The following is a 15788-nucleotide window of genomic DNA, read 5'->3' as shown; positions in this document are numbered from 1 at the left end:
CTCCCTCGTGGCCCCGCCTCCCTCGCCGGGCTCCGTGGATTCTGCCGCAAAGCATTGTGGGAAGTAGGCCTCTTCCTTTCCGGCTCCGGGCGCCGTCAGCTAAGGTTCGTTCATGGCAGCCGCTTTAATCGGTCGCCATCCTAAACTCAGGGGGCTTCCCGGAGTCTTGTTGGGGTCGCCCATTGTGGGCGGGAGGCCGAAGGAGAAGGCGGGTGGGCTTTCATGGCGGTGACGGGGCGAGCAGCGTTTAATTTCGTGGCCTCTGGTGGCGTGCGTTGGGCCTAGGGCTGCCGAGGAAGATGGTCCCGAGCCGGAAGGGATTGAAGGGCTGGCGGGAGGAGAGGAGAGCCCCCTGCTACTTTAGGAGGCCTGTCTCATTATGCAGAGGCCCAGGGGGTGTTACTCGGTTCCTCCTAGGGTGCATTAGTAGAATTAAAGCGGTTTGACACTGCTTTAGCCACCATGGCTCAATGGTATGAGCTGTAGCTTGACAAGGCCGTGAGCCTTCTTTCGAAAAGTGCAGGGGCCCCACCATACCACAACTCCCATGACTTCATGGCAGTCAAAGTGGTGTCAAACTGCATTATTTCCACAGTGTAGAAGCACTCCTAGTGGGCATTTCTATAGAGGAGGCCTCAGTTCAGTGATAGAGCACATGCTTGGCTCTTAGATAATGTCATGTCCAGTGCAAAGTTGGTTTTGTGAAGCTTACCACGTTCTTGTGAGTTGTATTGTCGAAGACTTTCATGGCTGGAATCACTGGGTTCTGAGTTTGTATGGCCTTGTTCTAGAAGCATTCTCAACTGACGTTTTGCCTGCATTTATGGCAACCCTTTCTTCCAGCAAAATTGCTGGAAGAAACATTAACAACCTCAGATATGCAGATGACACCACTCTGATGGCCGAAAGCGAGGAGGAGCTGAGGAGCCTTCTAATCAAGGTGAAAGAAGAAAGCGCAAAAGCCGGGTTGCAGCTAAACGTCAAAAAAACCAAGATTATGGCAACAAGAATGATTGACAACTGGAAAATAGAGGGAGAAACCGTGGAGGCCGTGACAGACTTTGTATTTCTAGGTGCAAAGATGACTGCAGATGCAGACTGTGGCCAGGAAATCAGAAGACGCTTACTTCTTGGGAGGAGAGCAATGTCCAGTCTCGATAAAATAGTGAAGAGTAGAGACATCAGACTGGCAACAAAGATCCGCCTAGTCAAAGCCATGGTATTCCCTGTAGTCACCTACGGATGTGAGAGCTGGACCTTAGGGAAGGCTGAGCGAAGGAAGATCGATGCTTTTGAGCTGTGGTGCTGGAGGAAAGTACTGAGAGTGCCTTGGACTGCGAGAAGATCCAACCAGTCCATCCTCCAGGAAATAAAGCCCGACTGCTCACTGGAGGGAAAGATACTAGAGACAAAGTTGAAGTACTTTGGCCACATCATGAGGAGACAGGAAAGCCTAGAGAAGACAATTATGCTGGGGAAAGTGGAAGGCAAAAGGAAGAGGGGCCGACCAAGGGCAAGATGGATGGATGGCATCCTTGAAGAGACTGGACTGACCTTGAAGGAGCTGGGGGTGGTGACGGCCGACAGGGAGCTCTGGCGTGGGCTGGTCCATGAGGTCACGAAGAGTCGGAGACGACTGAACGAATGAACAACAACATGGCAACCCTCCTCAGAGTTTGTGAGGTCTGTTGGAAACTAGGCAAGTGAGTTTTATATATCTGTGGATGGCCCAAGGTGGGAGAAAGAACTCTTGTCTGTTGGAGCTAGGTGTGAATGTTTCAATTGGCTACCTTAATTAGCATTTGATGGCCTGACAGTTTCAAGGTCTGGCTTCTTCCTGTCTGGGGAAATCCTTTGTTGGGATTGTGATTAGCTGGCCCTGATTGTTTCTTGCCTGGAATCCCCCTGTTTTTGAGTGTTGTTCTTTATTTACTGGTAGCCATACTTAATACTGGTAACCATGAAAATGAACAAAATCTGGCTACCAATATTAAAAAGACTCTAAAATCATAACAGCAAATCTGGTGACTTTCAAGACTAGTGTAGTGTTGTCCAAAAGTCATCAAGGGGTCCTATATATTACTGTATATGATGCTACTTATGGGATTTGTTCTTTCACACATAATATAAATGTATTTCCTCTGTGTACTGTATATGATGCTATGGCATTATACATTAAAAACAAAAAATAAAGAATATAAATATAAAAACCCTTTTGTGATTTTTGAGCTGTTTGTAGGGGGAAAAATTTGGATGGGATTGTTTTACACTTTGTTTTTGCTTTTAAAGGGCAACTAATTTTTCATGTGGGAAGGAATATAACTAGTCGTTTGAGTTTATGCTCCCTTATCCAAACAACTTGTAGAAAGAGTTAATGCTCAAAGAATTATAACACTTTTGACAGTATTTCTTCAATTCTACGACATCATTCATAGTAAGATAGTAAGACGCACACTAATTTCAGTAACACTAACAGCAAAAGGTTATTTTTATTTATTTCTAGAGATGTTTATATCGTGATAAAGTGCATTTTAGAATTGAAAAAATAACTAGTATTTATTGGTAGTTAGTCAGATTTTGATAAAAGCAGTGTTTTGGTGCTACAGTTGGGATACATTTGTTTTTTCAAGTTAAAAGTATGTACAATCCGGGCATGTTGTATTAAATGCTGCACTTTGTTGCCACATGCAGAGAAATGTTGCTTTTTCTTGGGAAGAGGGGAAGTGTGCATGTGCCTAAGGATGAATTGTGGTGTAAATCTGCCTCTTTCTTTGCAGGTAAGCCAGAATGGGTGCCTACAAGTATATCCAAGAACTATGGAGGAAAAAGCAGTCGGATGTGATGCGCTTCCTGTTGCGCGTTCGCTGCTGGCAGTATCGCCAGTTATCTGCTCTTCATCGAGCTCCTCGTCCCACCAGACCAGACAAAGCTCGCAGGTTGGGATATAAAGCTAAGCAAGGTAACTGCAGTTTCAGAAACTAAGTGGATATGAATGTGGTTCTGTGCCTAGGACAGTTGACTATATGATCCTCTTTACTATTTGATTTAAAATGTTAAAGTATAAACATAATGCTGCCTCATTTCTATGCATCACTGGGGCAAGAACACCTCTGAGATAACAGGTTGAAACATTGGCTTCATCTCTACATATCTTGCTACAGCAAATCTTGCCATTTAGCTATGAGGTTGTGCAGGGTAAACAATTTCCAGCATCTTTTATGCTTAATGCAATTTTGTAGTATCTGTATAAACTGTGTTTCCCATTATTGGATGAATGCTTACCATATTGCTAAATAGATTTTTTAGAAAGTTAAAAGCAACATAATATGGAGAAGAATATCTGCTACAATGCTAATACTTTGGCTGTGAAATTTGTTGTTCAACTCTTTGCTTTTTGTCATAGGTTATGTCATCTACCGTATTCGTGTTCGTCGTGGTGGCCGTAAACGTCCAGTTCCTAAGGGTGCTACTTATGGTAAACCCGTACATCATGGAGTTAACCAACTGAAATTTGCCCGGAGCCTTCAGTCTGTAGCAGAGGTGGGGAAATTTCTGTAATCACTGTCAGACTTTCGTACAACTATCATAGTTCCCAGACAGTTTGGGAAATTAATTAAACTGTAGTCGGGTTGTTGTAGGTTTTTTCGGGCTATATGGCCATGGTCTAGAGCATTCTCTCCTGATGTTTCGCCTGCATCTATGGTAAGCATCCTCAGAGGTAATGAGGTCACCTCACTACCTCTGAGGATGCTTGCCATAGATGCAGGTGAAACGTCAGGAGAGAATGCCTCTAGACCATGGCCATATAGCCCGAAAAAACTTACAACCCAGTGATTCCGGCCATGAAAGCTTTCGACAATACAGTAAACTGTAGTCCTTTCTCACACAGAAAATAACACAAGCTACTTCTCTATTTTTTCAGTTGTTTCTTTAACCCCTTTAACTCATACATCCATAAATGATTTTAATACTCCTGTGTGGGAAGATAGTAACAGAAACAATTTAAATACCTCACATTGAGCAAATAAGATTGGAATGGTTAATGAACAACAGTGGCACTTTTGATGCAATGTATTCTTATAGTCTAATTTTACAGTGAAATATAAGATTGTCTTAAAGCTGGTATAATATGCGGTGTGCAGAATAACATACTGAGAACATTTTCTTAAAAGGCAAATGAATATGACATAAAAGTGGACATATATGGAAAGTCCATTCAAAATCAGGAAATGCGTGTTTACATGCAGGAGGCATTCTATTACTGTGAAATAGATTTGTGTATACTGCTTGTATTCCTGTTCATTTTGATATACTACTTCATTTGGTAGGTAGATTATACAGTATTTGGGAAAGCAAGAACAGACAAGTATTATTTCAGATATCAAGTTATTGTGATGCATTGCAAGCTGATGGGGAATTTATGTATACTGTGTTCCTTGTTCTGCTTCTCTGCCCATTTTTTCCTTCTATCAGAAGTAATGTGTGGCCCTTGAGATGTTATTGAATGGCAGCTTTCATGGGTAGTAAGTGGCCTATGGTAAAGAACCATGGGAGTTGCTGTGAAATGCCATCTTGGGGACCATACGCTGCTCACCTCTGCCTTCCACTAAAACTCTAGCATTCCACTGATGTTGCTTCTACTATGATAGTTTTCACAGATCATATAGCACCAGATGCCTAAAAGAATAATTCATTCCTGCTGCTTGAAAAAGAGTATTTATCTATAAAGAAAGTCTTTGTTGTAGTAGTTGACAAGTGTCATAACAAAATACCAGCCATCTTTCAAAACTCTTGTTGAACTCTGCCTTTTTGCGCCTAGGAACGTGCCGGCCGCCATTGTGGAGCCCTGAGGGTACTCAACTCTTACTGGGTGGGAGAGGATTCCACCTACAAGTTCTTTGAAGTCATCCTGGTTGATCCTTTCCACAAGGCCATCCGGCGCAACCCAGACAGCCAATGGATCACCATGCCAGTTCACAAGCACAGAGAGATGCGTGGCTTGACCTCTGCTGGGAGGAAGAGCCGTGGCCTTGGCAAGGGCCACAAGTTCCATCACACAATTGGTGGCTCACGCCGTGCTGCTTGGAGACGGCGCAACACCTTGCAGCTTCACCGTTACCGCTAATTTTTTTGCTCTCAAATTTCTCATGATAATAAAGTCAACTAGAGGCTTTGGGTTTCCATTGTTTTGTGTATTTATTACACTGATTGGTAGCTTCAGACTTAAACAGTAAATTTGTGAACGGCAGATCACTGTGGTGTCCTTTAATGGAATAATGAATGGGTTATTTGGTCTTCCAAAAACTAAAGCTAGCAATATCAGTATCTTCATCATAATGGATCCTTTGCCCCAGTACTTTGAATATGTGACAATACCCAATGAAAATTCAGGTTTTCGCTTACTTTATGTACAAAAAAATTAATGTTTTAAAAATCCTATGCAAAGAACCAACAAAGATAAATAAGAGGCTCCAAAAATTAAGAGCTGAATTGTTAAAAATGATGAGTTTATTTCAAAAGTAACATAAGAACGTCCATGATAAATATCCTGCATATTTGGATTAGATATTCAGCATTTTCTAAAAGCTTTGACAATCTTTCTGTCTCATGTGTGTCCTGTTAGGTTATCTTTGTTGATAAAGGGTTTTTGAAATACATCAGATTTGAGAAAGTTGGGTTGTTTGGCCTCTTCACAGGTGCATGCCATTGTTCACCATGTAAAATATTTCCTATCCTGATATTTTAAGGGCAGGATAATAAAGGGACGCTTGATTGTTAAATCTATATTCTACAACTATCTTATTTAAAACAAACGATATTCTGCCTGGTTTCTGAACCAAAAAAAAGTTAGTCAGCCTGTAGGTCTGTCAGACACATAATCTGTGTCAAAAAGTAAATAGAACATGGCCCTCTTCAAGTATGCAGTTTATCTGAGTTTCAAATAATGGTAATCCAAAATGGAAGCTCTGCTTTCACACATTCATATAAACAGTTTCTGTGTATACTGGAGGTTACATGTGTGTTTTAACATTCATTTAAATGACATATATAGCCTTATTTGTCATGATGGAGATTCAAAAGCCATAGTACTAATTTTATTGGGATGCCTCAAAATGTCAGTGTTTTGAACCATCTTTTGAATTGTTTGAATAAAATGTGAGGACAGGTAGCAACAAACTAGCAAATTTGGATCTTAGCTTCTTTTCTGTAGCTCAATTGTCAATTGAGAGAAAGATGGAAATCTTGAGTGCTTGGGTTTAAGATGAAATAAGATATGGAGAAAAAAAACATTTTCTCTAGATTTGAGAACACAACATTAGATGGAAACTTCTGGATTTATCAACAAAACTAGAACCTAAGAAGTAGGGTACATGGTTTCAGTAACAGTGTTTCCGCTCCATATCTTACCTAATCTCAAAGCCAGTTCTTCAAAGAGAGTGAATTACATAAGTGTTCGTGTTATTTAGGTCTTTGGCCTTCGGGGTTTCTCAGGCTTTTTTCTCTTCTGTGTTTTTGTATTTTTTTTAATTTTAGCATTTAGAACAGAGATTGCCAAAGTGCCCAGTATACTGTTTCAGAGGTCTTTGGAGCTTCTCTGCTAAAAAATCCAGAATTAAGGTTTTTTTTTCTGCTCCTGAAGGCCACTAATAATTGCCATTTTGTCATAAAGCACTCATCTCTAATTCTAAAATCTTCAGCTGTATCTTTGGTTTTACCGACCATGTATCACCTATTTTAAAAAAAAAGCTTCATTGGTTCTGTTTGTTTCTGAGTCCAAGTCAAGGCACTGGGTCTTATGGAACCCTAAAAAATGAATCCATAATATCTGAGATATTGCTTGCCTATCAAGTTGAGATTATTCTGTTCCTCCCGTCCTGGCCAGGAGAGGTAACACTGGCATGGATACCGGGCCTGCTATGTAGCAGAGCTCCAGTTATAGAAAGCTAGTATAGTGTTTTGCAGACCAGACTTCAAATTCCTGCTCAGCCATGAAAATCCACAGGCTAATTGTGTCCAAGTTACAGTCTCTCAATCCTAGAGCAAGAATATGACAATTTCCTTTTTAATCCTGTCAAAAAACCTTGTGATGGGATGGCCATAAATCAAAGCTGACTTGAAAGCACACGAAAGTAACAACCACAGTTACAGTACTTCTTTCCCAGGTAAATTAAGTTGGCCTTACTGTTGACCTTTTAAGTCTTGGGCGAAAATTGTAGTGTTCCACTAGGCTTCTACTGAGATCACTCTGAGTTGAGGAGGTTGTTTGGATTTCAGAAGTTTAGTCTCCCATTTCATCAGTTTTACTTTAAGCTTTGTATTTACTCTATTTATACAGCTTTAGTGTAAATCACTAGGTATTTACTGATATAAAGTGCATCAGAAATATTTTAAGTAAATAAATATATAGATGTGGTCTCTAGCTAATATTCATAAAACGAGAAATACCTTTGCATTATAATAGAATTCTTTCTTCATTGCTATAAAGAACTGTTTGGAGGTAAGAACATTTTAAGCAAATTTGAGTAGATAATAACTAATTATACTATGTGACAAAATTTGAAAAAATCTATTCCTACTTCAAATGTGTTATTTCTTGTTTACTTGTATGGTACTTACTTTGAAAGTAGCTGTTATACTCTAGAGACTTTGTTTTTGTTGCTGCCACAAAATATGTTGAATTAGTTGAGACTATGAGATATGGTGCAGATTATCCCGCACAAACAAAGTTTTTGGAGTTTAATAAACTTTTTCCATGTTTTTATGAGAGAGCCAATTTGGAAGTGACATTTAAAACCCAGGAACAAAAATAATGTTACATAATGTAATTCAGGTTGAGTATCCCTTATTTGAAAGCTATATATTTCACTCCTAATTAGGTAATTTCTGAGCCCATTAGATGTAGATATCTCATTAATTGGAGTTTCCAGAGAATTAGTACAGGTTGAGTATCCCTGACAATATCATTCAAATGGGTGGCTGAGATAATTACATATTTGCCTACTGATGGTTCAGGGTACACTACTTTTGTTTAATTCCCAGAATCACAAATGTTTTGGATTTTGGAATACCTGTATTTGCATATAAGTACATAATCTTGGACCGGGCCCTCTGGTGACGCAGTGGATTAAACTGCTGAGCTCCTGAACTTGCTGACTGAAAGGTTGGTGATTCGAATCCAGGGAGCGTAGCGAGCACCCACTGTTAGCCCCAGTTTCTGCCAACCTAGGAGTTCGAAAATATGCAAATGTGAGTAGATCAATAGGTACTGCCTTGGCAGGAGGGTAATGGTGCTCCATGTAATGCTGGCCACATGACCTTGGAGGTGTCTATGTACAACGCTGGCTCTTCGGCTTAGAAATGGAGATGAGCACCACCTCCCCAGAGTTTGACATGATTTAATGTCAGGGAAAACCTTTACCTTACATAATCTTTGAGATGGGACACAAGTTTAAACAATCCCTTTATGTTTTATATACCCATTATTCACATTCACAGTATTTGTAATAACTCTGGAAATTAAACAAAAGTTGTCTACACTGAACCATCAGTAGGCAAAGATATAAATATCTCAGCCACCCATTTGAATGATACTGTCAGGGATACTCAATCTGTATTAATTCTCTGGAAACTCCAATTAATGAGATATTTACATCTAATGGGCTCAGAAATCAACATGAAATTACCTAATTAGGAGTGAAATATATAGCTTTCTGTTTAATAGCAAGCTTTGACCATCTTTTCAATACCCATTTTGTTCAATATATAACGCACAGTGAAGTCTCAGATCATTAAGAGAAGCATGTTAATGTACCTCCATGAGCTTCTGCATGGCTTAATTTTTAATCTATGTCAATTAACTGCACTTTTTCAGGCAGGATAGCTTTAAAGACATATTCACCGTAGTTCTGCCCAATAGGAGGCAGAAAGAACTACAGTTGGACTCCAGGGCTGGCTAGTAAAAGTGCCAGCTCTTAAGAAATATTTGTTCCATTATTTAGTAGATTTATTTGTGGCTGGAGCTGATTGATGAAAATGTCCCTGTCCTAAACTCCAATACATCCTCCAAAAAGACGGATCCTTTGGTAGATTCAGAGTTAAAATTAAATGCATAGTTATAGGATGGGTGACTCCTGGCTTAAAAGCAGTCCATGTGAAAGGACTTAGTAGTCTTAGTAGAAAGAGTCTTAGTAGACCACAAGCTAAATATGAGTCAACAGTAATGTAGGCTGCACCAATAGGAGTATAGTGTCAAGATCAAAGAAAGTAATAGTCCCACTTTATTCTGCTTTGGTCAGATCTCATCTGGAATACACCACAATTCAAGAAATATTATAACCTGCAAATATGTACAGAGAATAGCAACCAAAATGATCAAAGGTTCAGAAACCAAGCTCTATGAAGAACAGCTTAAGGAGCTGGGTACATTTAGTTTGGAGAAAAGGCCGAGAGGGGACACGATAGCTATGTTTAAGTATCTGAAAGGATGCCACACTGAAAAGGGTGCAAGGTTGTTTTCTGCTGCTCTAGAGTTTAGGACATGGAGCAATGGATTCAAATTGCAAGAAACAAGCTTCCACCTAAACATTAAGAAAAACTTCCTGGCGATCAGAGCTGTTTGCCAGTGGAATGTGCTGCCTCGCAGAACAGCTGGGCCTTCTTTGGAGTATTTTAACCAGAAGCTGATGGTCATCTTTTGCGTGTGCTCTCTGTTTTTCCTGCATGGCAGGGGGTTGGACTGGGTGGCCCTTCTGGTCTCTTCCAACTTTATGATTTCGTGATGCTAGTCTATAGAATCAGTCCTTCTGATGATTTGTAGGCTTTTATCCCCATGTGAAAATTCAAAGTGTGATATATTTAATTTGGTCTTAGAAGTTTTATAGTGTATGGCTTAATTGTGCCAAGCATACAATGTCATCAATTTCAGCTTTTAAAAATTAATAACACTGATGGCCATCTTGGAGCCTGTCCTTTTGTTAGTATAATCACAGACTTTCTTGTTGACGAAACAAGAGAGAGACTTCTAAGTCACCAGGGGAGGCAAGGCTGGCTCCCACCTTTTTTTCGCAGACAGGCAAAGACATTTTGTTCAAGTTGGCTTTTAGTACATAATCACTCTCGCAGGGCTTTATATTAGGATGTGTGGTTTATGTTTTAACTTTTGTATCTTTGAAAACTTTTGTATACTTGTTAGAATGTTTATTTCTTTTTCAATTGTTATAATTTCACCCAGTTTTTTTGTTTTTGGTTAGGGGTTGTTGTTTTTTTTGGTTTTTTTGGTGAGCCACCTTGGATCCCATTCAAGGGGAATTATTTGAATTTCATTTGTCGAGGTGTATCTACACTGTAGAATTAATACAGTTTTCACCACCAGTTAAAAACTTATGCACCAGCTGCATCTGTATCTTGGGAGGTTTGACTTGGCCACGGTAGTCCATGCTCTGGTTACATCCCGTATTGACTACTGCAACACACTCTATTTGGGGGTGCCTTTGAAGAATGTTTGGAAGCTTCAAATGATCCAACAGGTAGCAGCCAGGTTGCTAACGGAAGCAGCACTTAGGGAGTATACAACTCCTCTGTTGTGCCAGCTCCACTGGCTGCCAGTTTGCTACCAAGCACAATTCAAAGTGTGCTTGGTTTTCTTGTTCTTGTTGTTGTGTACTTTCAACTTGTTTCAAATTTAGGGCAATCCTAAGTCTAAAGTTTAGGGCAGGGTTGGGGTAAATGATTTTGGAGAGCTGCATCCGGTCCATGGGCCTTAGTTTTTAGGAACCCTTCTATAGAACCACAGTAGTTTTACAAGATCTTTATACTTTTCTGGCAAAGAGTTCTGGTTCTTCACCAAACTGCAGATCCCAAAATACCATAGCATTGATCTATGAAAGTTAAATTGGTGTCAAATTGAATTAATTCAGCACTATGGATGCACCCTCAGAATCACAGGTAAGAACAGCCAGTGGTGAGCTGTAGAAGCTGTAGTAGACCAAAGATTTCCCAGTGATAATGGGAGAACTGAACACCACCACTACATATTGTTTGCACTTGTGCCAATGGCAGATTCCCTGCCATCGCAGAATCACAAGTTATCTGTTTCAGTGAGAGATCCTGTGGTGTTCTGAGAAAAAAATGTGTTATATTTTTGGAGCAAGCATTTCCTGTCAGTGCTACAACTGCAGTGATACTATGACTGAGAGATGACATGGTGCTTGACTTCAATATAATCACTGCATCTGTTAATGCTTTAAAAATGATCAGCAGTTCAGCACAGGATGTTTTGCAATCTCAATAAAGAGATCCCAAATTTTCAAGCTGAACTTTATTTGAGCCAATCTGTGAGAGGATTTAGCATGGCTTCTAGTCATCATACTGGAAACAGACAAGAGGGAGAAAGTGAAAGTAGTAACTAAATATGGATAATTCTGAAAGTTTGCATTTCTGAAAGTAATAATATACTATTTGTTGGATCCAGATTTGCCCACATGCAGCTGGGCAAAATGGATTGGGGGGAACTGATCTTGATTTCAGAGAGTTGTAGTTCATCCGCATCCAGAGGAACCGTGACCTCCCCCCCCCCCCCCAAGACAATGGACTGGGACCAAACTTGGCACATCGGCCCAACATGCTTCTCCTCACCAGCTGTGAATACAGGCAGAGTTTGGGGGTGATTGACCTTGATTTTTGGGAATTAAAGTTCACCCTTATTCAGAGAGCACTGAACACAGCCGACAACAGATCTGGACCAACTTAGCACACAGATCCAATATGACCAATTGTGAATACAGGCGGGAGTTGGGGTTGATTGATCTTGAATGCTAAGAGTTGTAGTTCACCCATATCCAGAGAGCACAGAATCCAGACGTCGACGGATCTCGACTAAACTTGGAACAAAGACCTAACATGGCAAACTTTGAATACTGGCAGGAAGGATTGACCCATGATTTTGGAAATTGTAGTTCACCCACATCCTTATGCATTTTCTCATGGGAGCATTAAAAAAAGGAAATATGGCTTTCCCCCTAATAAATAGTGTAACAAATTACCTAGATGATATTATCTTACATCCAAAAACAAACAATGCCTCTTTCAAATAACCCAGGCATTGCTGGATACCCAAGCTTATGTGTGATATACGGCACAAAGTGCAGTCAAATGATATGTAGTGGAGGTGTCAAATTCTCCCAGTATCACTGGGAAACCTTTGGCACTCCCCTATATATATATATGCATGCTTTGAGAACCCCACTGTACTGTTTGTTTTGCTGCTTGTGCCCCATTCAGAAGATTTCACTTCACTTTCTGGAAAATATTATCTTCCTGAGAAGAGTTAAAAACTCACTTGAGTCAACCTACTCCTTAGGCAATTCGGTTTCTCAGCTGTAGTTAGACTGATATACCTAGGTAACTCTTTGCACTGTTAGGAACAAAGATATGTAAATGCACACAAAAAAGCAGAGCTTCAGAAGTGTTCTTTTCAGTTGCGCAAAAACATCTATTCTCCTATAAAACATCTTGGTTTTAATCATGCTCTCATGAAACAAAATTAAGTAGTCTTCTTTAAAAGTAACATAGTTGGTTTACTCACAAACTTCATGTATTCAGCATACAGGTACATTGCTATCAGTCCAGTTACAGATAGGATTTGAAGTAGTTTCTCTGTGCAGATAATACAGGGCATTGGTCTTATAACCAACAGCCCATAGTCTAAAGCAGTGGTTCACAACCTCTTTTTGACCAGGGACCACTTGACCAGAGACCACTCCCCAACATTAGTACGAAAAGGTTACAAATGCACTTAGAAATACGAAGTCTGTCACTGGCTCCACGTTTTCTCCCTCTATATGCCAGTTATCAATCAGTCTGGTTGCCATAACCTTGGGGTTTTTTTTGGTGTTTAACTGTAACTCAACTTTTGTACTTTCTTCTTTCACCTTGGTTAGAAGGCTCATGCAGATTGCACACAATATACTTACTTACTTAGGTGATCCCTCATAGTCAGAGGATGATGGTCCTCCAAGTGATGTATCTTGGCGGTGGATACGTAGGTGACTGTGGAGCCCTATTCTTGACCTCCATGTTCTCCCGCAGTGAGGGCATTGGTTTCTAGGTGGAAGGTGGTCCCGGTCGGGGTTGGTTTGATGCGCCTTTCTCTTGGCATGCTTCTCTCTTTCTCCATTCATGCCTCATCAAATTCTACAGCACTGCTGGTCATAGCTGACCTCCAGCTGGAGCGCTCAAAGGCCAGGGTTTCCCAGTTCTTGGTGTCTATGCCACAGTTTTTAAGGTTGGCTTTGTGCCCATCTTTAAATCTCTTTTCCTGTCCACCAACATTCTGTTTCCTGTTCTTGAGTTCAAAATAGAGCAACTGCTTTGGGAGATGGTGATCAGGCATTCGGACAACATGGCCGGTCCAGCGAAGTTGATGCTGGACCGGCCATGTCCAGCATGAGAACCATCGCTTCAGTGCTGGTGGTCTTTGCTTCTTCCAGCACGTTGACGTTTGTCCGCCTGTCTTCCCAAAAGATTTGAAGAATTTTTTCGGAGGCAACGCTGATGGAATTGTTCCAGGAGTTGCCTGTGACATCTGCAGATAGTCCCCGTTTTGCAGGCATATAGCAGGGTTGGGAGGACAATAGCTTTATAAACAAGTACCTTGGTATTCCTATGGATGTCCTGGTCCTCAAACACTCTCTGCTTCATTCGGAAGAATGCTGCACTCGCAGAGCTCAGGTGGTGTTGTATTTCAGTGTCAATGTTGACTTTTGTGGAGAGGTGCCTGCCAAGGTAATGGAAATGGTCAACATTTTCTAATGTTACACCATTAAGCTGTATTTCTGGCATTGCAGACAGGTTGTCTGGTGCCTGCTGGAAGAGCACTTTGGTTTTCTCAATTTCAATAACAAGCCGAGCTTCTCGTATGCTTCTGTGAAGATGTTTAGAGTAGCTTGTAGGTCTTCTTCTGTATGCGCACAGACGACATTGTCATCAGCATATTGGAGTTCTATAACAGATGTTGTTGTAACCTTGTTTTTGGCTTTCAGTCTGCTGAGGTTATGTAGCTTGCTGTCTCTCTGATAGATGATTTCCACTCTGGTGGGAAGCTTCCCATCAATGAGATGAAGTATCATAGCAATGAGGATGGAAAATAAGGTTGGGGCAATAACACATCCCTGTTTGACACCTGATTCCACCTTAAATGGGTCACTTTGGGAGCCACTGCTGTCCTGGACTGTTGGCATCATGTCATCGTGGAGGAGCCGCAGGATGTTCACAAATTTGTTTGGGCACCCAATTTTTTGGAGGATGGTCCAGAGAGCGCTGCGATTCACTGTGTTGAATGCCTTTGCAAGGTCAACGAATGCCATGTACAGAGGTTGATTTTGTTCCCTGCATTTTTCTTGGAGCTGTTGTGCAGTGAAGACCATGTCCACTGTTCCTCTGGCGGGGCGGAAGCCGTTCTGGGATTCTGGGAGGGTGTCTTCTGAGAGGAGTAGAAGGCGGTTTGCAAGGATTCTTGCGAGGATTTTCCCAGCGGAGGTTAGGAGGGAGATACCTCGATAGTTTCCGCAGTCTGTTCTTTCCCCTTTTTTTGAAGAGGGTGATGATGGTGGCATCCTTGAAATCTGCTGAGATTTTCTCGGTCACCCTCACTTTTTCTATGAGCTGGTGGAGTTGTTGTGTCAGCTCAGGTCCTCCCTCTTTAAAGATTTCAGCAGGGATCCCATCAGGTCTGCTGGCTTTGTTATTTTTTTTGTTGGCTGATGGCATTGCTGACTTCTTCCAAACTAGGCAGTGCTGCAAGCTCATCCCTAGTTTGTTGTTGCAGGATTTGTGAGAGAACCTCTTCGGCCACATTGGAGCTGCGGTTCAGGAGGCATTGGTAGTGTTCTTTCCAACGTAGTGCAATTGACATCCCTGTTTGACACCTGATTCCACTTTTTGAACTCTCGCTTGCTGAGGTGTTCCAGCGAATGTTTCTGTAGATCAAAGAAAACTATTTCTTGATTTAAGTCGGTGACGTGCTGGATGAGCTGGAGATGTCACTGCCTTGGTCCTTTCACTATTGGCTGCTACTTCCCGGCGGATGTCAGGTGGCTAAGCAGTGTAAAAAGTGGCAGGCTCAAACCCAGCACCTCAATCAATAGCTGATACCAGATGAGAGACCCCCCTGGGCACACAGAAGACTGGGTGACTTGGAAGGCGCTGAACAGACTGCGCTCTGGCACCACGAGATGCAGAGCCAATATTAAGAAATGGGGCTACAAAGTGGAATCCACGACATGCAAGTGTGGAGAAGAGCAAACCACTGACCACCTGCTGCAATGCAACCTGAGCCCTGCTACATGCACAATGGAGGACCTTCTTGTGGCAACACCAGAGGCACTCCAAGTGGCCAGATACTGGTCAAAGGACATTTAATCAACTACGAAGTTTGCAAAATTTGTGGGGTTTTTTTTATCTGTTTGTTTGTTTTGTTTTGTTAGAAATGTAATACAATGGTCTGGTTGCTGATGACATGATAAATAAATACCTGATTCCACCTTAAATGGGTCACTTTGGGATCCATTGGTGTCCAAGACTGTTGTCATCACGGAGGAGCCACAGGATGCTCACAAATTGTCAGTACAATACAATACAATAAGCTATCTGAATGATATACAAACAAATTACTAGTGGAGGCTTGAAGAAGGTTGCTATTTCCAACAGAGACAGCTCAGCCACCCCAATTTGCTACCCTCCTGGGGCTGCCTGCCATTCTGTTTCATCCTGCCTTGGATGGGCTGCTCTAG

General features: G+C 41.4%; 1 protein-coding gene across 1 annotated transcript; it reads left to right on the top strand.

The window, feature by feature from the left end:
* The first annotated feature begins 17 nt into the window (after positions 1–17).
* RPL15 (ribosomal protein L15) lies at positions 18–5177 on the top strand. The gene is made up of 4 exons (XM_060781926.2): positions 18–104; positions 2778–2959; positions 3404–3540; positions 4820–5177. Exons 2-4 carry the CDS (start codon positions 2788–2790, stop codon positions 5123–5125), a joined length of 615 nt encoding a protein of 204 aa, XP_060637909.1. The 5' UTR covers positions 18–104; positions 2778–2787; the 3' UTR covers positions 5126–5177.
* The last annotated feature ends 10611 nt before the right edge of the window (positions 5178–15788 follow it).

Source organism: Anolis sagrei, chromosome 6 (genome assembly GCF_037176765.1).
Source record: "Anolis sagrei isolate rAnoSag1 chromosome 6, rAnoSag1.mat, whole genome shotgun sequence".
Taxonomy (NCBI): domain Eukaryota; kingdom Metazoa; phylum Chordata; class Lepidosauria; order Squamata; family Dactyloidae; genus Anolis; species Anolis sagrei.
The sequence above is the reverse complement of the archived record's forward strand: the minus strand, read 5'-3'. Positions and strand labels throughout refer to the sequence as shown.

Excerpts from the sequence above, each read along its gene's own strand:
- RPL15 (XM_060781926.2), top strand. The coding sequence starts at position 2,788 with ATGGGTGCCTACAAGTATATCCAAGAACTATGGAGGAAAAAGCAGTCG. Across the intron at positions 2,960-3,403 it reads GGGATATAAAGCTAAGCAAG|GTTATGTCATCTACCGTATT; the intron begins GTAACTGCAGTT and ends TTTTTGTCATAG. Across the intron at positions 3,541-4,819 it reads GCCTTCAGTCTGTAGCAGAG|GAACGTGCCGGCCGCCATTG; the intron begins GTGGGGAAATTT and ends TTTTGCGCCTAG.